This window comes from Xiphophorus hellerii, chromosome 14 (assembly GCF_003331165.1).
Source record: "Xiphophorus hellerii strain 12219 chromosome 14, Xiphophorus_hellerii-4.1, whole genome shotgun sequence".
Taxonomy (NCBI): Eukaryota; Metazoa; Chordata; class Actinopteri; order Cyprinodontiformes; family Poeciliidae; genus Xiphophorus; species Xiphophorus hellerii.
In genome coordinates, this window is record NC_045685.1 from 4,735,860 (window position 1) to 4,759,798 (window position 23,939).

The window sequence follows — 23,939 nt, forward strand, 5'->3', positions numbered from 1 at the left end:
AATTTGTGAATATCAACATTGATCACGATGATTGAAGTATTTATTGTACAGCTCAATCTCTGCATTCAGTATTGCTCAGTGTCTTTCAATTTCACTTTGTGTGAGCGCAAACTGTGGGAGTACTAGTTGGACTTCTGATGCAATACTCCGGGCGGAGGAATCAACCCTACCGCAGCGGGATAGTAGAGGTTTGCCTTGTTGCCTAGATACGAACGCGGAGGGTGGCGCATTCAATAGTCGTACGTGAATGAAACTGGCTCGTTGACGGTGGACATTGTGGTTCCGCGTATCCCCTGTCATCGACGAATGACCTTCCTGGACGGGAGCCCGAATGTCGCCAGTTTCGCTAGCGCTTTGGTGAAGAAGCGCTAGATGCGAAAACAGCGCCATTTCTGTTGGCGTCCATGATACGCGCTGCTACCGCAGCAGATTCCAGAGCTCGAGCTCGGAACGGCAGCGGGAGAGAACTAGCCGCTCCCCTTTCGCTGCTTCTTTACTTCAGGCCACGGCAGGTGAGTAAACCGTCTCCGGTGGTGTTCTTTACATGTTGAGCTTCTCTTGCTCCCGCTTGGTGAATAATGTTAAGTTTGTTAACTCCTTCGCCTTATGACGATATGGCGCACATTTGTTGAGGGGAAAAAAACGTCTGACAGTCCTCTGGTACCGTGCAGCCGCTGTTCCTCCCCCTCGGTCACAACAACAAGCGTAGCTACGTGAAAGCTAACGTTAGCTTTCAAATGGTTCCAGCCTCTTTGGACGCATTTACTTCTATTGTTGGCATTTAGATATTTAAAGCCCGGTTCTTTTCGACTGCAAATTCAGCCCAATATTTGACGTATTTGTGTTTGTCGTCATTTTAATGGAAAGCCATAAAAGCAGTGTAACGCCACCACTGAGCGCAACCTCCCTTCACCTGCCCGTAACAAAGTGTTCTGTTCTTAATGGCAGGCATACGGCAACAGCGTCATTAAACGCAAACGCCTAAACGTATTCTGGGGTAATATACGTATGCCATATTATTAAAAGAGAGATAAGTTTGTGACGGAATACGTGGAGGTCCAGGTAGCTAACTTGGCTAACATGAGCTAAAGGTCGGTGGTCCAGCTAACCTTGCGGTTTGACTGCAAAGCGACGTAAATATCGCCATTTAATAACAGAAGTCACTATCGCCGTGTGTTTGTTAAATAGCTGTGCTGGTACCTAATGTTATTCCACGCAGTTGGGGAGCTTGCCTTAACACAACGCAGTATTATTATTTTTTGTTGCCACAAACTGCCGGTATGTAACGCCATGTACAGCTGAAACCTTTTAAAAATGATTATTGTAGTGTTGCTTCTTTTTAGCGTCTCATGCTTCACACGTTTGTTTGCGAACGCTTCTAAATTACAAAGTGTCTTGGGAAAGATTTTATTCTAATTAAGCGCATGTCCTGTACAGAGAACGGCCGTACGGGTAAGTTTGACTTGCTGAATGAAGTTAGTATGTTGACAGCGCAGACAGAAAGTGGCAGCCGGGGCTCCTGCGCGTACAAGAGAACTGCTGGCTTCTAGACAACGGTCAGCCATATTTAGAAACCGCCGTACCGGCCGGGCTCGTTAACCTCTCAGCTGTTCTCCCTCAGTTTGCCTGTGACTCAGTGTTATTGTGCATAAGGGTGCGGATCGCTCAAGTCGTGTGGTAGCGCACAGCAAAGCTCCTTATCTTGCCCTTTTGACGTCTCCGACGGGTGACTCTGTAAATGCCACCGCTGAATGACGCCCGGATCAGCCAATCAAATCTCCACAGCCTCCATTTGCTCTTCGCGTCGTCGGTGTCCGAACCCGCAGTTTCACCATCTGAAACGCATGCTTTCTGTTTTCCCTGCCCACTTCCACCCCCCTCTCTCTCTCTCCTCCCCCAGCTGTCAAAAGTGGCTCACAGCGGCGTCGGTGATCCAGGACAACGCGTTTTGCCTTGCTCTTTACTGTTTTTGAGAATGGATATAAGTCGAAGTAAATGTGTTCGAGGATTATTCTTATTATTTTTTACTTTAATTCATGAATTTCAAAACAGACCTCGCCTCTTCGTGTAAGGACAGGCTAGTGTGGGACTTTAACATTATTTATGCACAAGTTATATTATAATCAAGAATTATTTCTAACTTTTCTTATTATTATTACTGTCATAATAATGGTCTCTGTAGCATAAATTTATTATTTTAGCTGGATAGAATTGCCCTTGTAGATTACATACATATAGTTCTGACACAGTTTTTGCTTTGCCTTCATTTACATTTCCGATTTTCTTTTAAAGTTTAATGAGCCAATTCTGATTTTATCCGAGTTCATATTTTTAAAGGACGTTCTGGAGGAGCCTTGATAGGCATATTAGTTTTAAATCTAGTAGAAAATGAAGGAATCAACCAATTTAAGCTGTGTTCATGTCTGTAACCTCAAATATTGATTCTGAATCATCGTTGTCACAGTAAATTCCAATTCATGATGTTTAAAAACCAACCCCACAACCGTCCTTATCAGTGATTGATAGTTTTACTATTTTCTCCATTATTTGCTCAATGAAAGCATCAATAAGTACCAATAAATTTGAAAATCCATTTACCGTGTGCATCTTAGTGAAACAAACCCCATGTCTTTGTGACTGGTGTCCTAAAGAAGTGCATTGCTAAGGGGAATGTTTTTCCAAAGCTCTATTTGAGGTTGTGGAGCTATATTTGCTGTGACTCACAGTCATACAGTTACATAAAAAAGAAGTAATAAATAGCTGTTATTGTCACTTTTATTGTGACCGGAAAGTATTGTAATAAAACTTTAAGTCCGTATCGCCCAGCCCTATAATCACTCGCATTTTAACCATAAACTGTGAAGATGTATTCTTGATACTTGTATATTTTGAGATGTAAACAGGCTGCATTTTTCTTATTCTGCATAAAAACTCACACAGGCTGGTTTTGTGTTCCAGATCGTGCCGGTGCAGTAAGACCCAGTCCCACCATGGACCTCTCTGCCTGAGACAGAAACACGTCTTGTGTTTTGCTCAGCGGCCGGGAGCTTTCAGCAGCCATGCCTCGCCAGTAAAATCACCTTTCCTTTTTTATTTTCTGTTTTCTTTTTGTTTTTTTGCTTAAAGCAATAAAAAAACTTCCTACATGCATCCCCATGTAGAACCCCTTAAGTACATCCTGCTGGAGTGACCCCCCCCCCCCCGACCCTCACCTCATCGTCCAGATCGGCTCCTCCTCATCCCTTTTCGCCTTCGCTAGCTTCCCGCTATGAGGCTGCTCTGCCTGAAGATGGCCTACACCTGAGGTCCCATGCGTCCCGTGAGCACCGATTCAGACGGTCCTGCTCCTCCTGAGAACCTCTCTTGCCCCTTCCCCCTGCCCGCTTCAGAGATGTCCTTGCTCCAGTCGCTGGGGCCGGTGCAGAGCTGGCTCGGCCAGGAGCTCGAGAAGTGTGGGATCGACGCCATGATCTACACCCGCTACGTCCTGAGCCTTCTCCTGCACGACAGCTACGACTACGACCTGCAGGACCAGGTGGGCTCTCGTCCAACCAAAGAAGAGAAACCCTAAAAGTCATTGTTTCTGTTTTTGAATTGTCACATAAACGATTTTTTATTGTTCTTCTTTTTTTTCTAGGAGAATGACATCTTCCTGGGATGGGAGAAAGGAGCTGGGAAGAAGTGGGGCAAGGGCAAGAAGAAAGGAGGGACCGACCTGAGTCTGGAGGAGATAAAGAAGCAAGCCGCCGTGCAATGCCTTCGCTCTGCATCTGATGAAGTAAGCTCTGTTCCACGCAGCGGTTGAAATCGTGTGGTTATCAGCTGCTGTTAGTCAACTTGTTTAAGTTTCTCTTGGTTGAGGGAAATCCACACTGAACTCCGCCTTTAGCAATGACCTAACCTTCTAATAAAAACTGTTTTGTATGTTTTCAAGTATTCACATCCCTGTTACATTTTCATATTTTATGTTATAAAAATAGACCTGCAGGAAATAATGTGTAGTTGTGCAGTGGAAGGAAGCTTTCAGTTCTTTAGTTAAAAACAACAACAAAAATAGACTTACATGGGTGTGCTTTATTATTTTACCCTATTTACTCTGATAAATAAAATCCATTGCAACCTTCAAAAGTCAAAACACGATATAAGTAGTCAATCTTTTGTGTGATTTGAAGTCAGTTTGGGTACAGATGTGCTCTGTTGGAGAGTATTAATTACAGTAATGACCAAGGAACAACCAGGAAAAGTGTAGGGTTAGTGTAAAGCAGGGGTCTGCAACCCTTTCCCCCCGCTGCTACAAAATAAAATTTGCCAAGAGCTGCAAAAATGTTCTATATATGTGCTATGTAAATGTTTTAACATTAAACTAAAATTTATTTCTGTTTTCAGATTTTAGAATAAAATTAATCAACTACAAGAAGGGAGAAAAAGTATTTTGTAGAATGATGCGAGCCTTTTCGATAAATATGGATAATGAAAAAAGATAAGTAGCATAGTTTGAAGTTAGTTACTTTTAAAAGTCTGCCGTAGATATTAAAAGCAGGTTTTGCACAAGAACTTATGGAAAAGATCTTGAAATGACAGTTTCTTATTAAAAAAATGTTTGTTTGTTTTTTGGTTTGTAAGAGTCGCAGAGAAGGGGCCAAAAATTAGAAAAAAATGATTAAAAAAAGTAACTAAAAATAAATAACAATAAAAAAGTTTCTAAAACCATAATAAATTAAGTTATAATAAAAAAATGCTGCTGAATTAAAGCTGAGTATAAATGAGAGATTTATAGATTTCTCTGTTAAATAAACATAAATAAAACCATAAATATTCCCGCCCGCTTCAGGATGGTGCAGTTTTTGTGTTGATTCCACATAAAATTCACTCTGTTCTCTGTTCACACTCTGACAAAAACCCCCCAAAATTTGAAATGAACATGTTTACTAGGCACTGTGTGCTTTAAGAATCGACTATATTGGTCATTGTTATTTAGGTGAAGTCAGGCGGATGTTAATTGCATGAGTCACAGCAGAGAAGCAATGAACAAAGCTGGGTCAAAGAGGGAAGTCACAGCATTGAAAAAGGGAAGATCTGGACTGAAAATGCATCGTCACTTTATTTGGCCAGGTGACTGTAGCTTTTCTCATCATCAGGTCAGCACTCCAGCTTTCACTAAGCATAAAGCCACGCTGTGTTTTATAATTAATGAAGACCAGAAGGAACAGAAGAAAACATTTAGTGCAACCCGGCAGAAAAACGCACTTCTGTTTCTGTGTAAAAAGGAAACAGAAATATTGTTTTCATCACTAAACGGCAGTTTGCTTTAGTCGATGCAACATGAAAAGCTGGAGAGAAAGGTCTGCAACACGGGAGCCGTGTCATGCTCCTCTCTGGGGGCCGGACTCTGTGCTCTGTTTTCTTAAGCAGTAAGCGCTGCATGTGATTGCAGCAAAGCCAGCTGCCTGTCAGCTGACCGGCATTAGCAGCTATGCAGGAGGAAATAAAAGGGCCGGAGCAAAGCGCTACAGCAACACTTTCTATTTCGGACCAGACCGGAGCGCAGCAGGAATCGGTCGGGTTGGAAACAAGAGCAGCTGCTTCGTGGTTTTTGTTGATTACAAACCCTAAGTTTGTAAATGAAGTAATTCACGTTGTCGTTTAATTTAAGAAGGCAGTAAATTACAAGGATGTGTTTGCAGTAAACGTTAGCTGATGAAAGCAGTGCATGAAACTCACTGTTCTGCTGCTTTCTTTATCTTTGGGAGGATATGTCCGCTCCTGTTAAATGAACATGCCTATAGTGTCACAAATCAGCTGGCTGCAGTTGTAGCTGCTGGCCTTTCATTACTTTGTTAGTACAAGCCTTCTTTCCTTAGCATTAGTCATCTTATCTGATTTGACTGAAAAAACAAGCTAATTGACCTTTCTGTGCTGAATGTAGAGTACTCAAATTTCAAACTCAGTGCCAATGCAAACAAAAATAAAAAAATCAATACTATTTTTGATATCGCTGCAACATTTTATGAAAGCACATAGTTCTTTCTAGTTAAGAGAAAAAAAATGATTTAATTACAATATGAGAATATTTTAACCTTATTTGTCCCCCTGAAAAAATCATAAAAATAACCTTTGTATTTAAACAATATCAATATGTAAAGGCGAAAGAAACGTAGAACGAAGTAAATCCACCATTCATCAAAGAAAAAAATAAGAAACCATTGTTGCAACAATGGTTCAGTCCAAAGTGCAGGAGGCACAGGCTCTGCAGCACTAACAACAAACCCTAAGTAAAAAGTTGAAGCAAAAGACATGTAAACCTTTTATTTATTTTCACTGCTCAATAGAAAGAAACACAGTAACAAAAAAAATCAGACTTCATTATTTCGTTACTTTGGCTGAATCATGATAAACTGCCTCGTTATGCCCTGGAAATCAAAACTGGCTTAGATAGACTTCAACTTTTTTGTCGAAGGTTAAATAAGCCCCAGCAGGGAAATAAACAATTTCCCTGCTGGGATGAATAAAGTAATAAAAAAAAAAAAAAAATTAATAAAAATATCTCAATTAGCTTAAATTATGATTTACAAAAAATGATTTACTAAAAAAATAACCTTTGACAAACCGGGTATGTCTAGAAAGCATATAGTTTAAGGTTTAATATGATATCACTGTTGGCTCATTTGGTCATTTGTTCGCGACGCCCAAACCGACTTTCTTGGACAATGTTTCAGCGTGGTGTCAGGAGGGGCGTTTGAATTGGCATAAACAATGCGTTCCAAGCAGGCTTTTCAAAAAACTTCTGAAAACTATTGGGAAAATTCAAGTGTTTAATTTGCTTCAAGATACATAAAGTGGGTAGTATTGGAAAGGAAAATTAATAAACTTTAACAGAGTTGTTTTGCTTTTGGAAAAAAAAATTTTTAAAAAGGACTTTTGATGATGGGAAGTTAGGCTATTTTCCGTAATCAGCATGAGTTCTCTCCTATTCCTGAGTGGAAAGTAGTTTCAGTAGTTGTAGTTTCAGTAGCTACATACTGTTGGTTGGTTACCTGGAAAGATGTGAATCTCAGATATTCCTCTTGTTTTTTGTCTTCTGTGCAGAACTCTGGAATTGAGAGTCTGGTTGAAGAGCTTTGCTCTAAACTTAAGGACATCCAAAACAAACAGAAAGGTTTGACACTAATATTTTTCTCCTGTTCAGCTGTCTTTGCTGTTGTTTTGATAAAGAAAAAGTCACAAATGGTAACTTTAGTAAGATGTTTTGTTGTTTTTAAAAAAAAATCATTTTCCAGAAGAGAAACGCATTCAAAAGAAATCTGATGGCTGTCAGTCACCAGAACGTGCCGATTCGCCTTCTTCTAAGGACCAGGTGGAAATGTAAGTTTGAAATCTGATTGTAATTTGTTTTTATATTTTTACATAAATTAAGTCTTCATAAACAGCAAATTTATTTAATGAATACAGTCCATGTATTTTCTCATATTGACATTCTGAGGTTCTTGCAGATGAATGCTGAATTCTTGCACAGTTTTTTTTTTTTTGCCATTGTCTCATTATGAGTGAATAAAGAAATTTGGATGAATAGATTTTTGAACTTGCTTTGGATCTTCTCTACAAAATCCTTTAAAATAGATTTGATCTTGAACTCGTCTGTCAGTATGTTACACAACTGCAGAGTTGCAGCTGATCTGATTCAATGTAAATCTCATTTAAAAAATTTTCCTTTTGAAAGACAATAAAGCATGGTTAATTTGTCATAAATGTGTAGGCAAATGTCATTTTTTAACATTGCTTTTTATAAGTAGAGCATTATCTTGATAGTTGTACATTTTCTTGTAATTTAATCTTACTTGTTCAGCTTTGTGGTCTTCTATTGTCCTTTGTATAGTTTGTCACAAGTTAAAAGCTACTCTGATTGCAATTGAATCTCCCTTTCCTTTTTTTGGTGTGACTGCAGGTACTATGAAGCCTTTCCTCCTCTGTCAGAGAAACCTGTTTGTCTCCAAGAGATCATGACGGTGTGGAACAAGGCCAAGGCCTGCACATACTCCAGTTCATCATCCTCTGCAGCTCCACAAACCAGCACAGACACCTCTTCCCCCAAAGACTGCAATAGTGACGGTGAGGCTGCAAAAGAGCGACACCTCGAGGCATGTGGTACCATCCCTTCTGTGACCAGCGAGAGAGGCCAGCAACGACGAAGCAAGAAAGAGAAGGAAAACCGATGCCATGGTGGCGCAGCAGCGGAGGAGAAGACCATCAGCCACTTTAAGAGACAGATCAGACACAGATCTGAGGGCAAATATCGACCCAGATCCTGGTCTTCTGGTTCTAGTGAGGCAGGGTCGAGCTCCAGCGGGAACCAGGGTGACACAAAGTCATCCAGAAGCAAAACAGTTAGAGTAAGGCACAAATCCAGGGAGGCTACCAAGAACAAGAGGACACGTAACAACGGGCAGGTGAAGCTGCAGATGAAGGTGGTCGATAAGGAGGAAAGAAGAAAAGTAGGAGCGAGTGGCGGCGGCGCGACCGGCAGCGTTGCTAAACAACCACAAGTTTATAAGAAGGGGAAGAGACCTTTGAAGGAGATTCGTAAAGAGCTGGGTTGGCTGGAAGCGAGGGAGTCTGCAGTTGAAGCCAGAAACAAAAAAGAGTACAAGGAGGAGCCCCTGTGGTACACCGAGCCCATCACGGAGTACTTTGTACCATTCAGCAGCTGTCAAAGTAAGCTTGAAACGAAGTATCGCAGCAAGGTGGGCTCTCCGGATGGCTTCGGTTTTTCTGAAGAAATGGAAAGGTTGCCCGAAAAAATCCAGGGAATCTGCATTGCCAGCGAGAGCTACCAGCGGGCCTATCTACCAGCAGGCTCATTTGTGGACGGGCACTTCGTGGAAGCACCTGGCGACGCGGACAACGAACCCGCCGACCTCACTGACACTTTGCGCTGCCCTCAGCCAGAAGATAGTAGAGATTTAGATGACAAGCATCTGTCTGAATTTACCGACTTCTATGAAGTCGATATTTATCAATCCATATTGGATACTAGTGCCTCAGACACGATACAAGAGAGTCGGATCTTGAGCCTGATTCGACAGAAAAGTAAAGAGCAAGGAGACAATGAGGCAGAATGCTGTTTAGTGTTAGATGGCCTTGAGCAGCAAGGGAAAAGTGCAATACAGGCAGACTCACAGGAAGCTTCGGGAACTGTTGGATTCTTAATGGAGGATTTTGAAAACTTGGTACATGTATGGGGGTGTTATTCACCGTCTTCTTCCGAAGACATAGACGGGGAAAGCTTCCTTGGAGACTCTCCCGTCCGGCTCTCTCCGCTGCTGGATAGCGTGTCGTTGACTCTGAGCAAGCTATCCAGACCAGTAGAAGAACCGGCCGTTCCTGAAGCTCCCAGTGAAGCATCTGCTTTGGATTCATCCTGCTTCTCCCTTTTCGAGGTGCAGTGTGATGGCGCCACTTTTCCCTTCCCCCGAGACTCGCTTTCTGTCAGTCACGAAAACAACACCAATTCTAGTAGCTGTCTCGACCCGCATTCTAATAAGCAGTCCCGCTTGCTAATATGGACCAAAAATAGTGCCTTTGACGAAACGGAACACTGTTCGAACCTATCGACGCGAACTTGCAGCCCATGGTCGCATTCAGAGGAGACTCGGTCGGACAACGAGCAGGGCAATGCTCTGGCGGAGGACGCCACTCCGTTCGGCAGAGACGAACCGGACCGAGTCATCCCTCCTCCTCTTTCGGGTACATATCTAGAAGATGAAATATTGGAGTTTTTGCAGGAGGACTCGGGCAAAAAGTGTGAAAAAGTCAGCGTCAGCACAGCACCCAATCAGACCTTTACCAAAAAATCTAAATTAGAGTCCATTTGTGGCATAGCGCTAGAAAGGGATGAGAGCAAACCGTACAGCACAGATGTGTTTTCGGACAACGCGAACCAACAGAGTGACGATTACAGCTCAGGGATTATAAAAGACATTTGGACCGCCATAGGAGATGGGAAATTTGCTGCATCGAAGCACGGGCCAGACAAGCCAGGCAAGGGGCTCTTCTCCGATGAGTCGGGCACTTGCTGTTGCCGGTGTCTAGAGGTCCAGACTAAAGGAGTCTCGGTTCAGGGACCTCAGAAAAAGGCTGTGCAGCGATCTGAGTATCGCCTTTGGGACGGCAAGAAAGAAGAACAGGACTTGGCCAAAAACAAACTCTCCAAAGTGGACGCCGCTGGGGATTACATGACTCCGTCCAAGCCCTGGGACTTGAACTCCGACAAGGAAAGTACATCGTTCATCCTCGGAGGAGTGTATGGAGAGTTGAAAACACTAAGCGGCGATAAAAACTGGGCGGTCGTGCCGCCGAGCGATACTCAAGATAGCTTGCTACAATGCGCCGCCGCCGCTGCTTCCGCGTCCAGCTCCGACATGCTGACCATCACAGGCAGAGATGTATTCACGGGCAGCCGCTTCGCCCCTGGGCACCGGCCCCTATGGAGGCCCCTCGTTTCCTTTGGGCAGAGCGACCAGGCCATTAAAGGAGGTGGAGACGGATTGAATAAGGGATTTTCTCTGATCTTCCATGAAGATTTGCTTGGATCATATGGGGGCTTGCACAAAGAGGAGCAAGGTCTAGAATACCCGTTTGCATCCTTCAACCTGAACAATCCCTTCTCTCAAGTCCTTCATGTCGAGTGTTCCTTGGAGCCTGAGGACATGGCTTCTTTCAGTCCGGGATTCAAGCCTAAATCCATTCTTTGCTCAGATTCAGAGAGCGAAGCCTTCCACACTCGAATTTACGGCATCAACCGGACGCAGTACAGAGCCATCCGCATTTCACCCAGGACTCATTTCCGACCAATATCGGCCTCAGAGCTGTCTCCTGGCGGTGTTAGCGATTCTGAGGCCGAGACCGACAAAGAGGAGATGAGTTTTCCCATTGCGGCGCCGGTGGACGTGTTCGACGATCCTCAGGCCGACCTCAAACCTCTGGAGGAGGACGCCGAATGCGAGGGACCTTATTACGGGAAGTCAGAACTGGAATCTGGTAAATTTTTACCAAGATTAAAGAAGTCTGGCATGGAGAAGAGTGCCCAGACCTCTCTGGATTCGCAGGAGGGCTCAAGTACCCTTCTGCCTATTGCCGAGCAAGAGAGCGGCTTGAGCTGCAAAATGACAGCAGCGGCCGTTCCGAGCGCAGGCGAACAGGTGGATGTGGGCAAGATTCAACAAGAAGAATCTGCAGAGGAAAAGCAGCCCCACTTATGTTCACCAGCAGGTCAGACCCCCAAGTACGGGATCGCTTATGACTATGTTGGCGACATGCAAGAGGTAATGAAGGTTCACAAATTGTTGCGCTTGTGAATTTCACAGAAACATTGATCGAATGTTTCCTGTTTTTTTGTTTCTAGTTCCCTCTGTTAAATAGAAGTGGTCAGGGAGGAATTGGCAGCCAGCAAGATGAGTTCTGGTGGCAGAACACAATTTGTTCCCCCCTTTTCCCTGGTTCTCAGTGTACAGGTAAGTCCAGATTTCAAAGTGGGCTTTTTCTATCAGATTAACTCTAAACTTCAGCCAGTTGTTCCAGAATTTTCATTGTATTTTACAGGGTAATCTGTGGTCTTTCCTTTATGTGGGTAATGCACTCAGTGGTACAACTGAACATGAATTAGAGCTCTGTTCACATATTCATAGCAACCAATGTAGTAGTGAACAAAGTAAGAGTTGGCCTGTGAAAGTGACCTGACTAAAAACATTATTATTAATATTATTATTATTGTTTTAAAGTAGTCAGTCTACAGGCTATTTGTTGAAGCCTGGTAGATTTTTTTCAGTTTAGTCTTTTTCCAAAAAACCTTGTTTCTTTTCTTACTCTGTTGTATTCTAAGCTGTAATGAAAGGCATGACGTTTAGTGCAGCACAAAGGAATTTAAATCTCTCAGGGGTTTTGCAAATAATCTCAGATGTGGAGTCTCATGTGGGTAAAAATATAACAGCTGTAGAAAATATTAAGTGTCATTTTATGTTGCACTTCAAAACCGTTTTTTTTTTTTTTTGCCATTTAGGGGTTAAAAACTTGCTGCTTGTATTTCCTAAACTCGCTTTCGCTTGACATCATATTGAAGATATTTAAGCTTTGCTGTCACCAATATGTTTTTTTAAGCACCAGAAAGTTGTAGAAGCTTTAAACTGATGGTATTCTCCCAACATTTAAATACAATTTTAAACAAGTGTCAAAGTTTTTAATGTTAATATTAACGCACCTTTCTATTCCATTTATGATATGGACTCATATTTGTAAACTACAAGTTCGAAAGCTTCTGAATGATTTATGGACTTTGTCAGCTGTCTGTCAAATATCAAGCTCAAACAAGAACATTTTAATATTTAAAATTATAGAGTCGTTGTTGGACTTAATTGTTGAAGATTCTGCTCCACAGTGCCATCTGGTGGGGTTTATGTCTCACTGCATTTTGTAGTTTTACAACTAGGAAGTGAAGAATGATCTCAGTGAACCACTGTGAATTTAAAGATAATACCGTAGAATAAATACTAGAACTAGGAAGAGGAGGCCATAAATTTGGTAGTTCAATTAAACAAACTAGTGTTATGTAATATATGTTATACAATATTTACTGTACTGTTCTTAGAAACAAAATCTTCAGCTTTTTATTCATGGAAGGCACTCTTTTCAGTCCATCAAAAAAATTAAAATCTAACAACCTCATTTCCTGTATCGTTTTGATGACGGTCATTATGTTTTTAACTTTTTCTATTCTGCCTCTTTTTTTTCCCCTCCCCAGGGAGCAGCAACATTTGACTTCTCCAGTTTTGCGGAGGACACCTGTCACCAAGAGGAGAACTTTCTCTGGTCTTGGGACTGGACCTCTACCAGCAAAAGATTCAGGAAAACCTAACGTAGGCTAATTTTTCTGAGACTCCCTCTCCAAAACCTCCCCATCCCAACACATAACCCTGTTGGCTTTTCATTTACTAACGTAAAAACAACAACCTTGTGTAATCAACAATCAGATCAACAAAAAGAGTGGAAAAAAAAAGCTATAAAAAAAAAAAAGTTCTGTCTTTGAGTGATGCAATGATTATTCTGCACACCAGTCCTTTTTCAAATCTCACAGTTAGCTTGTAGAGATGCTTCTATTTGTCTTTTTCTTTTTTTTTTTTTTTTGTTCTATCCTCGTCCGATTCCGTTCCCACCATTTTTCTTTACAGCGAACCAAGGTTTCTGGTGGTCGGTGCCGTCTGAATGGTTGTGCATGTTTTTGTTCGTCCAGGCAGTCTCACTCCTGTTTATTTTTTTTCTAGTTGAAACAGATGTTGCGTGAAACAACTGCTGCCACATTCTCTACTTTCTCCACGTTGGATTCAGAAAGAAAAAACAAGGATGTGAAGATTTTTCTTTTATTTGACTTCTGTATCGGATTTGAGAGTTTAATTTATCTTGATTGTGCAACTTTCTGAAAGCGAAGTAGAGAATGTGCTCAGCTTTCTTCTAAATATCCTCAACTTCCCTGTGTGTGAAAAGTTGTCTGAGTTTTTTTTTGTTGTTTGTTTCGAATGGTGATAGTCTTTTAAAGAGCTAGTTGTAGATATAGTGTGGTTTGTGAGGTTAAAACATAAAAATAACCATAAATTAATGTTTTGTCGGGGGAACAATACCAATGGTCTCCTACAAATTGCAATGCTGTACACAAAATTGGTTTAAAAATAATCTACATATAAAAAAATAAAAAAATAAAAATAAAGGTTTTGAGCTAAAGATCCTACATAAGGTGGCCCAATTGCAGCCATCTCTCCAGACGTCTGAGTTGCAGCTGAAACATTTTTCTAATATATATATATATATTTTGTGAATTCTATGGTACAAAACATTGGTGCTATTAAAATGTTCCAAAATCTTTTGAAGTTCAATAAATCTGGCTGCGATACGTTTATGACATAGTTTGTAGCCAGACTCCAGAAATGCTTCAGTTTTTTTTCCCATTATTATTTTTGCAAATATTTTTGGTGAGAATTTATGACCGAACACAGTTCTTAATTTAACGTAAGCTTGTTTTTTTTTGTTTTTTTAAGAATTATCTGACCTGTAATTTAATGATTAGTAGACATGTTTAAAAAAAAAATCAAAAAACTCACTTTTGAACACGTCTTTTTGAGTTCAAAGCCCCCCAAAGCAGAAAGGAAAGGACGACATCACGGCAGATACAAAGGAAGCAAACTGTGTTGTAGCAAGTGGCCGGGCAACCGTCTAACCAAAAAAAAAAACAAAGAGGAAGTACTCTAAATTACAGATTTATTTTGTTTTTCCCATGTGAGGTGTGTGTGTTTTTTTTTTTTTGTTTTGTTTTTGTTTCTTAAATCTTTCTTTTGGGTTTATCTTTTGAAATTCTGATTTGTGTCTTCTCTGTTTTGTGTGTGGTGGTGTAGAACTTGTGAAGACACTGGTTCAGACTGAGTGTAATAAAAGTTTTGACTTCCAAGAAACGGGAACGGCCGCAGAAATGCTTCTGCGCAGTAACGTGGAACCACACCTCCTCCCGCTCCGCCCTTTGAGCTGTTCTCTAGAAGCCCTCTAAAGTTTTCCAGGCTTAAAAAAAAAATCAAATTGAATGAAAGCGGTTTTCTTTTTCTTCATCAAAAATTATTTTCCGTGAAGATTGAAAGTAACATAAGTGAACTAATTGTCTCAAGTACCACAGAAGTGAAGCACAGGCTACTAAAAATCCTCCTGCTGTATCTTCATGGTGTTGCTTCCACTTTCCTGAGTGTGACTGTTGTTTAAACCCAATGATAGTTTAGCCCTGTGGTACTTTAACTAAAAATAATTTAAAAAATGAAAAAATTCCTTTGAGTAGTGAAACGAAGCAAACTTAACTTCAGGGTCTCGTCCCCTTTCCTTAACAGTCAAAGATACTCAGGAATTTTTTAATACAAGCATAATCTACACTCAGACCTGTGATAGTGCAGTGATGCATTAATGTTTTTTTTTTTTGTTTTGTTTCTTGTCGAGCAGGAATTGGTGACAGAAGTTGTTTTCAAGCATACCGTTGTAATGACTGTCATTAATGTAGAGCTATAGTTTTAATTATGAAAAAAGTAAATAAAAAATAAATAAAAAAAATCGAAGCCATTGATTGCATAAACGGCGTGGGAGGGAATTTCAGGAGCCCTGAGTTCTATGCAATACGTTGGCGCATGTAAAAGAATCCTAAAGTATACGGACGCAAGTCATGCAGCTGATTTTTTTTTTGTTTTGTTTTGTTTTTTTTTGCATGCGGGGCTACTTTTGAGCGAGGGACGCCTGAGAACACAGTGGAATGTCTCTGAGAAATAAAGCATGCAAACGTCACACTCCATTGCTTTAAGTTGGATGAAACACATTTTAGTTAAAGGTTTAAATTGGCGAGAGAATGTTATGTGTGCATGTGTGTGAATGCGTGCGAGAAACGGTCACAAAAAGCACTTACATTGGATGGACTGCATCACATCTTTCTCCTCAACTTTCATTTTTTAAATGAGCTGTTTCAAAACAAGGAAAGGGAAAAAAAATCCCTCTCTGGCAGGAAAATGTATTCAGTTGATTGTATGACGCGTTTTGAAAGGAGATGGACTTTTTGACGAAGTTTCACCGACACTTTGGTCTGAAGTGCCGGCCTGAAGAACGCCATACGACGCTGAAAATCAGAATTTTCCTCGTCATTTTCATTCCCACCCAGAAAGATGCTCCTCCAAACCCCTCCCTCTTCCTTTATGACCCTAACAGATGTGTTCTAATTTCATGTACGCCATGAGTAAATTATTTTGTTTCATTGTGGAGTTCCTTAACATCTAATAAATGAATAAAGCAAACCTCAGTCGGAGTTGCTCGTTTTTTGTTCCAAGTACCAGTTCTACACTTCCACTATGTGACCTCAGGGTGGCAGTAGAGAGTGAGTTGATGCTTCAAGCTTTGGAACTACATTTGCAATCTTATGCTACTGTGCTTTGCTTTTTTTTTTTTTAAGTGAACTAATGTGGTCAGTTTAGCCTCCATTGTGAAGTATTAAACAACTTTTTTTGGTTTATCAACTTGCAGCAGTTAGCAACTTCACTAAAGACGATTCCTTCGAAGACCATGTTTTCTTTTAGAGTTGCTTTAGCTTCAAAAGGAGCTACCATTCTTTGGTGAAGATTTTACATTCTTTGCAAAAATAGCTTAAGCTCACATATAGTGGATAAAGGTTTTTGAAGCGAGTTGTCAAGTCCTGCGTCATGTTCTCAATTGGATTTGAGTGAGGACTTTGACAGGGCCACTCTAAACCATGAATATATGTTATTTGAAACCATTAGCACATATTTTAGGGTCATTGCCCTGATGGATCACTAGTTTTTATCCCGGAGTTTTGGCTCCCTATTGAAATAAATGATCTTTCACTACATGATGCTGCCACTGCCGTGTTTCACAGTTGGAAGGTTGTGTTCAGGGTAGTGTGAAAATAGTGTTCTGCCTGTTGGGTTGGTTGCCTTCCCTTCGATAAGTTTGGGTGCCAGTAGCGCCCCTAGAAAAAAATTCAGGATGCTGACCAAGTCAGTAAAAAGTTTTGGGTGGCAGAAATCAAAACAAAAGTAAATAAAATGTATTTATTTGCTTCTGCTTGACTGCAGAAGATGATTCGCTATGCCTTTGTTCATGAATTGAACATGATTCCCCCCCCTGGAGGGGGGCAGTAGGGTGGCCATGGCCCGGCCTTGAGGGCGCCAATGTCGGGTGTACAGCCATGTCTTTTTATTGTTTGTGTTGAACATTTAAAATACAATCTTAAACTGCTTCACAACTTCACCTCCGACCTGCCTGAAGTGTTCCTAATCTCTGTTTCCTCATGTGCTGCTACAACACTCCAAAGCCTCGACGAAACAGCTGTATTTATACCGGGATTAAATCCAGGTGGACTCCTGACCTCTTAACAGGTGACTTCTAAGGACAAGTGTTCGTACCTAACTAAACCCCACGCGACATTTCGCTTCCGCCTCCCCCGCCCCACAAATACATTGAGGTTTATGGTTGTAGTGGGGAAAAAAATAGTTCAAATAGCGTGAATAGTATTTTAACCGGGAGTGCAGGTGACGTAGGTCGATTATTAATGCCTTCAGGTTCAGACAGGTGAATCTATCGACAGCGGACGTTCTTGACTCGATTACACCGCACTCCACGTACAAGTTTGTTTTAAAATGGCGGCGGAAGCGACGAAACAGGTATAATTTTTTTTTCTAAAAAAAAACAACAAAAAACGTCCCAGCGTAAAAGGTTTAAATGTGCCATTTGTACACTTCATAAAGTAGCAGGAACCGCTGTCGTCTCCCGTTTTGATGCTAGCGAAGAAATTAAACTACAAAAGTTGTTCACGTTTGTTTCCAGTTGAGGAAGCGCTGTTGAGAGAAGTGAGTTGGCGACAGCAGCAGCAAGTGCACTCTGAGGAAGAGCGGCGGCGCGACGTGGTGCCTGTGTTTACCGGCCGCTTGTTTCACCTTCCCCCTCCACCTGTAGTGACTTTATGCGACAGCGGATGACCTCCCTCCGGAGCCGTTTGTGTGGAGGAGCCATGGGGGCGACGGTGGAGCCGCAGTAGCCGCAGCATCATCATGGATCTCAACAAGCGGACGCTACCTGGCATCCACCTGTAGCGTCCACCGGCTGCGGCATGGCAAACCCGAGCCTCGGCCCACAGAACCAGATGGACGGCCGCTCTGGTAAGGCAGTTTGTTCCACGTTTAAATAGCAACACTCCCTTTGACCCTGCCATTAGACGTGCCGCCCTCGAGTCTCGGTCCCTTTTTAATGTTCGCCAAACTACGTGAGAAAAGAGGTGAAACTGGAACATAAATCACATTTACTGTAAGTAGCGAACTTATCAAGACTTGAAAGGTAAATGTTAGTGTATTAATGAAGTATGTCATTAATTCGGCTTATATGTTTACAACGCACGACGCAAATTGGAAAGACAAAATCAACTTTTTGTTTAGTTTTAACTTAAAAAAATAAAAAAAAGCATTTCAGTTCAGTGTAGACCTCCTGCAAAATGACGTATATCATACGTGGTTTATTTGAGAGGAAACCAAATAACTTTGTATTGGTCAAAAAGTCTGTGAAAAAGCTGAAATTCTGAAACAGATTAACACTTTAAAAAAAAAAAAAGTCGCGATCCAGCTTTTCAGAACGGCTAAATTTAACTGTTGCTATAAAATTGCTACTTTTACATATTCCCACGGAACATCCAGCACACCGTTTGGGATGCAGGACTTTTTCCTCAGTAATGAGAATAAATATCACTTGTAATAGTCCCTCTATGGTCTGTCCCATCAAAAGGCCACATCCCCACCAAACGGGGATACAACCAGGTAGAAATTGAAACAGGAGCTGAGGCGGAGTACCAATGTCTGCCAACAACTGATGATGTCTCTGCTGCCTGAAAATTGGACCGTTAGCATGTAATGAGACTGATACAACAGTCTTCAGTCAGAGGCCTCTTCAAATTAGTTGCAAGACTGACAGCTGCTGGAGATTCTTCCCGCTCACAGCATCGTCACCCATTGAAGATACCTCAATGGTAGAAGTTATGACATTTAATTTCATTTTCAGATGAATAAAAATAATTTCACCATTTAAAAACAACAAATGATATTTGACAAAAGTGAATTCAGCTGATGGTTTTTTTTTGTAGTTTTTTTTAAAGTCAAACGTCTAAAATTTGAATTGGAAATGACATCAACTTAAATGTTAAATTATAGGAACAGCTAAAAGACTAAAAGTTTGATTTGCCTGAACACGGGATTCTATTAAATCAACCTGTGTTATTAATAGGAATAAAAAATAGGTGCAAAATAATAATTTTATTTAACCAGAATTAACAAGCTAACTCTGGTTTTAAATAGAGCAACATAATTACCAAGCAATTGTAGCAAAAATATTGCCTTAGTTGGGTTAAATAGCTTTTCTTTTTAAAAAAAAAAAAAAGTTTAATTAAATGCAGAACCTGAAGGCATTGCTTAATATTGTTTCCTCTTTCAGAGGCGACACCTAAATGACTTAGCCCATATCCCAGCTTTTGTCATGCTGTCAGTGTAGAGATTAAATGCCTTTGCTGGTTAATATTCATGCGATGAGTCATGGAGCAAGGTTTGTGCATCCATTCAAACAGGCGGTTCTGCGAGTCCGGCCGTTCTTAAAACGCTGAAAGCGCGACAACACTTCTCCACTTTTGTGTTTGCTAAATTCTTCACTGCATTGATTCTAAAAGGAGTGGAGACTGAGCCCTAAAAACCAGCTTCTTGTAGATTGCGGTCACTGTGGCGCAGGATCAACCTGTCGCATAGTTTTGTAAAGGAAAAAAAAAAAGAAAAAAGCCTGCAGGTCTCACATGGCAGCCAGCAGATCAGGGCTGTAGAGCTGGGCAGGAATCTGGCCGGGGAACACGGCTGAACAGGCCGACTGGCTGCCATCTTGCTGCTAAACAAGTGTTTTTCCATGTTAATGTTTCACTTTGTTCACTCACACACGCCACAAAGCTGCAGTTAAAAGCCTGGTGTAGCCCAGCTGGGGCTCTGTTCACATTACATTCCAGGCTCCAGTTACAGCCCGGTTATTGTGGCATTAAATTTCCTTCTTTTGTATCCTGCGTCTTAGTAAATTTTAAGGAGGTTTTTAATGACTTTCTGTTTTGTCGATCCAATATTTTTCAGTGTACTTTGCATCGCGAAGGGCTTTACTGACGGTTTAAAATGGATTCATGGTTTATTTACAAGGAGCTGATAACTGAATTAAGTCTCATAAAACTGATTTATGTTGCAGAATGATGCAAGTGTCACTTTAATGGCTCCTACATTCTTACACAAGTGAGAATCAGAATGATTTGGAGGGGGTGCGACCCTCCCAGTTTTTGTTCTCCACCTGTTCTGATCCTTCTTGATAGCCCCCCCCCCCCAGCCTAAAGCAGTGGTTCTTATTTTTGAACTGAACTGAACAGAAATCAGTGAAGCTGTTTCTACATTTTAAAGCCCTTTGAAATCAGAATGCTAAGTGCTTATCTCCAGCTTTATGAACCATTAAGTAGCTTAGCAATGTATCGTTCCGAAGACGGTGTGTATTCACTGGATCGTGACGTGAATGTGCTTTGTGGAAGAATGGTATAAAAAGTAAGTTTATCTTCTGTGTTTTTTTTTGTCATATATATAAATTATATTTTTACACCCACATGAGATTTGCGAACAGATTCTGGTAAATGGGCTGAATATTGAATTCAGCTCTTTGTTGCTGTGTTTGCACTTGTGCTGATAAATAAGAGACCTTGGGTGACTCATAAACATATTGCTTTTTAATGGTGAAAGTGAACAATCATTAAAAATGACTGATCTTTATAGATACCTGGAATGATCTACTAGCCCTATATTCAGTCATTCTTTTCAAATTGGAAAAAAGAGGAGGTTCAAACGGGACGCCAGAGCTGGTTTCTTCTTCTTAAGTTTTATGTTTAGTTAATGCATTACAAGCTCAGTTGAAGCGATGTGTGAAACTGTGCTCTCTGCTCTGTCTAGGGGTGTCTGCTGGAGTCGTTGTGAAGAACGGATCTTTGGGCAATGAATCGAGCGCCTCCAACTCGTACGACAAACCCAGCTGTGCTTTAGCCAGCGAGCTGGTCCTGCCCCGCTACAAGCCGTCCTGCTCCTCCACTCCCATCTACTACAGCAGTCCCCAGAAAAACTGCTCCGACGTGGACCCGGACCGCCACAGCTTGACCTCTCAGGACTCGGGGATCCCCACTCTGGAGATCAACCCTCCGGACCACGGCCACCATCACCCGGGAGACGCCGCTGAAGACTGTCCCGCCACTTTACCTCTGGACCCAGCCGACAGCAATGGCATGCACAGGTCCTCCACCTTCCCCCGCAGCGGCTACGACTCTGTCCGACACTTCAGCCCCACCGCCAGGCTGATGGCCGCGTCGGGGCTGAGCGTCGGGGGCGGAGCCCTGAACCGCAGCGACGACATCTCGGTGTGCAGCGTGTCGAGCATGAGCACCGAGCTGTCCGTCTCCAACGAGGACATCCTGGACTTCACCGTCACTTCGGACTCCAGCGCCATCGTGACCTTGGAAACGGATCTCAGCGGCTCGGCCCACTTCTCGGACGTGGCGCTGTCGCCGCCTCCGGGAGAATTCCGGAGAACCGGGCGCGGGCGTTCGGGCACGGACGGCTTGCAGCTGGACGACGGAAAGCTCAAGAAACTGGGAGCTCTTTCAAATTTGTTCAACAGGCAAGTAAACGCTCACCTGTCACAACAACAAATTTTACTGGACAATAAATTATTGCGATGAACTGTTGTTGTCATTTTGAGAAGAAGACTTATTAAAGCAAGTCTGCCCAATCAAAGAGAAAAAAAACCTTGAATTTTTAAAGAAGATTTAATACTGGAACTGGAAAACATTTTAAATATGAACAAACAAAACAACAATATGTAAAATGAATTATGAAGTCTCTGTGGGGAAACAGGCAAAAGTGTCAGGGAGTGTGAACTGGTTGCTCGCAGCTCTTCTCAAAATGGTGACTTTTCAGCAATGTCAAAGGTTACCCTCTGTACAGAGACGGTTGGCTAAATGGAGATTATTGCTCTCATTTTAATTTGTCATTAATTAAGTTATTGCTTATTGTGACAGTCTTAACTGTATCCACCTCACAATGTCTGTCAAGACATATCGCTACATTGATGCTTGTGACTCCCTGTTTTGCCGTTTTATTGTGAAATTCTCAACCCTTATTAGCGCTCACACACGGCATGCACACACATTTTTTTTTATTTTCTTTTTCTCCGAAGAGTTTTTGCGGCGCTAGTGGCTCGTGTTTTTTCGACAGTAGGCAGACAGGTAGGAGGGTGAGGAGAGGGGGGAAGGTCGTCGGGACCGGGAGTCGAACCCGCGACGTCCGCGTCGAGGACTAACCCCCTGCGCCACCACAGCACGCCCCCATTTGTTGTTTTTAAATGGTGAAATTATTTTTATTCACCTGAAAATTAAATTAAATGTCATAACTTCTTCATAACTTTGCCATGTTACGTCCACAAGCCTGGTAGAGACTTGCTACTAAACACCTGCGGCTGGTATTGCAGTGAAACTTGGTTCTAAAAATGCTTTGACCGATTCAAAACATGTAGAAAACCATATATAAATCATACCTTCCACTTTACTGTGTTTTCTGTTGATCTGTCACAAAACATATTTATGATTGTGGTTGTAAGAGGAACACCGTGTAGAAATATTAAAGAGGTACGGATATATTTTTACAACACACCGACTTGCGTAAATACAGACGTTTACAGAACTTGTTGCTCATATGTTCACACACGAACCTATTTTGCTGTTAATGACATCATCATCACGATGACTACTACTGAATTTGCATTGATGTTTGGCTCTATCTTCTGAGATACAGTCACCTTATTTTTTTCTTTCTTTTTTTAAACAGTAGTCTGTTCTATATTTGCTAAGGAGAGACATTGAAGTTGTTGCCAACTGTCTTCACACCTCATTCAGCCCCTGCTTCGAAACTTAGGCTTCAAAAAGAGAGCTACAAAGATCTATCAGTATACTGGCTAAAAGTGGGGGAAGCAAATAGCCGTCATCTTAGTGAAGCAGTAGCGTGTTCTGTGCTTGAGAGAGCTTGTCGAAGTAGACATTGCTCAAGGTTGCTGTACAAACTTGGCTTGGCCAAGACTTTCCCCTAATCCCTCAAACTACCTTATGTTGGAGTTTACCCAGTCCGTGACCCCGGTGACCCTGACCTTTTGTTCCCCACATGGTGAAACATGTGTAAGAGTTGCTGAAAATGTTCTCAAAGTAGAAACATTCACAGGACACACACACCGCTTTTTAAAAAAAATACTGTAGATCTTAGTTCAGTGAGTCTAGATTTTATATATAGTTTTTCATGAATATCTAATGAGGCATTTGAATTCTTCACTCAAGTGCACAATTTTAATGCAACGGCTCACTGGTATTCATGGGGGTTAGGAACCGTAACATCCTGTGAATAGCTAACATCCACAAGTACTATGTAGCGCATTAATAGACAATGGAAATTGTCATAGCACTACTGCAGAAGCTAACATCCACGTTCTTCTATGCCTCCACTCGTCAGGGTACAGCCAATCAATGCCAAGGAAAATGAATACAGCTACTGGATTGGCTTCTTTGAAAACACCAAATCGTAGCTTGTCAAGTAGCATTGCTAATAGTTTTACTTCCCAAGTATCATTGTCTTTAGTACATATTGTATATAAAATCTGTGAAAAGGTCAATTTTTCCACAAATTGAACCAAACTGGATACTTGGGTTTTTTGTTTATGCAACTTTGCCCTGGACTTTGTGCTTTGGGTAGGAATCACAGTGTGATTTCTGCCGTGATGTTCAATCAATGCTTACGTACTTCTTAAAATATTGCAGTGATTTGCAAATTCTTGTTGTTTAAGGTTTGTACCAGCTGGACTGACTCTTAGAAAGCAGAACAGCTGGTTAATAAATCTTCATATGTTCTTAGCTGTGCTTCATAGTAGCCCTGGAGCTTAACATGATTTTATCCTTGTTAAGTGTTAAAGAAACAAAACAAAACTTGTCTTTCACTTCCCCTCACTGCTTTTCCACATTACACTTTCTACTGGACCCCTGAAAGTTCCTTGAATTTACAGTGACTCACCTGCAGAACCGTTGAATCATCTGTACCAAGTCATCATTTCTCTATTTCACTTCTGAAGAGGTAAATGCTATCCAGCTCTGCAGGGTTTCTGGCATTGATGCAAAGTTTTCTGTGTTCTTTTTTTAATTTAATTCTTCTTCTTCTTTTTTTTATCTTTTACGTAATAAATTTTAACTAATTTATTACTAAATAGAAGAACTTTGCCACCAGCAGCTC

General features: G+C 41.5%; 2 protein-coding genes across 5 annotated transcripts in view; both read left to right on the plus strand.

The window, feature by feature from the left end:
- Positions 1–235: 235 nt before the first annotated feature.
- On the plus strand, positions 236–15,859 carry kiaa0232 (KIAA0232 ortholog). The gene is made up of 9 exons (XM_032582293.1): positions 236–512; positions 2,959–3,070; positions 3,162–3,535; positions 3,638–3,778; positions 7,087–7,156; positions 7,278–7,362; positions 7,943–11,318; positions 11,399–11,507; positions 12,791–15,859. The coding sequence occupies exons 3-9, from the start codon at positions 3,311–3,313 to the stop codon at positions 12,805–12,807; spliced, it is 4,023 nt and encodes a 1,340-aa protein (XP_032438184.1). The 5' UTR covers positions 236–512; positions 2,959–3,070; positions 3,162–3,310; the 3' UTR covers positions 12,808–15,859.
- A 1,294-nt stretch (positions 15,860–17,153) lies between these two features.
- Positions 17,154–23,939, plus strand: part of tbc1d14 (TBC1 domain family, member 14) — a 38,207-nt gene continuing 31,421 nt past the window's right edge. Inside the window, exons 1-3 of one of the 4 annotated variants that reach the window (XM_032583305.1) lie at positions 17,154–17,237; positions 17,530–17,732; positions 20,574–21,291. In XM_032583305.1, the coding sequence (XP_032439196.1) occupies positions 17,684–17,732; positions 20,574–21,291 (767 nt within the window). In that variant the 5' untranslated portion in view covers positions 17,154–17,237; positions 17,530–17,683. Of the gene's footprint in view, positions 17,733–20,573; positions 21,292–23,939 lie in introns of all 4 variants that reach the window. The other 3 variants (XM_032583303.1, XM_032583304.1, XM_032583306.1) reach the window with 3 other exon arrangements.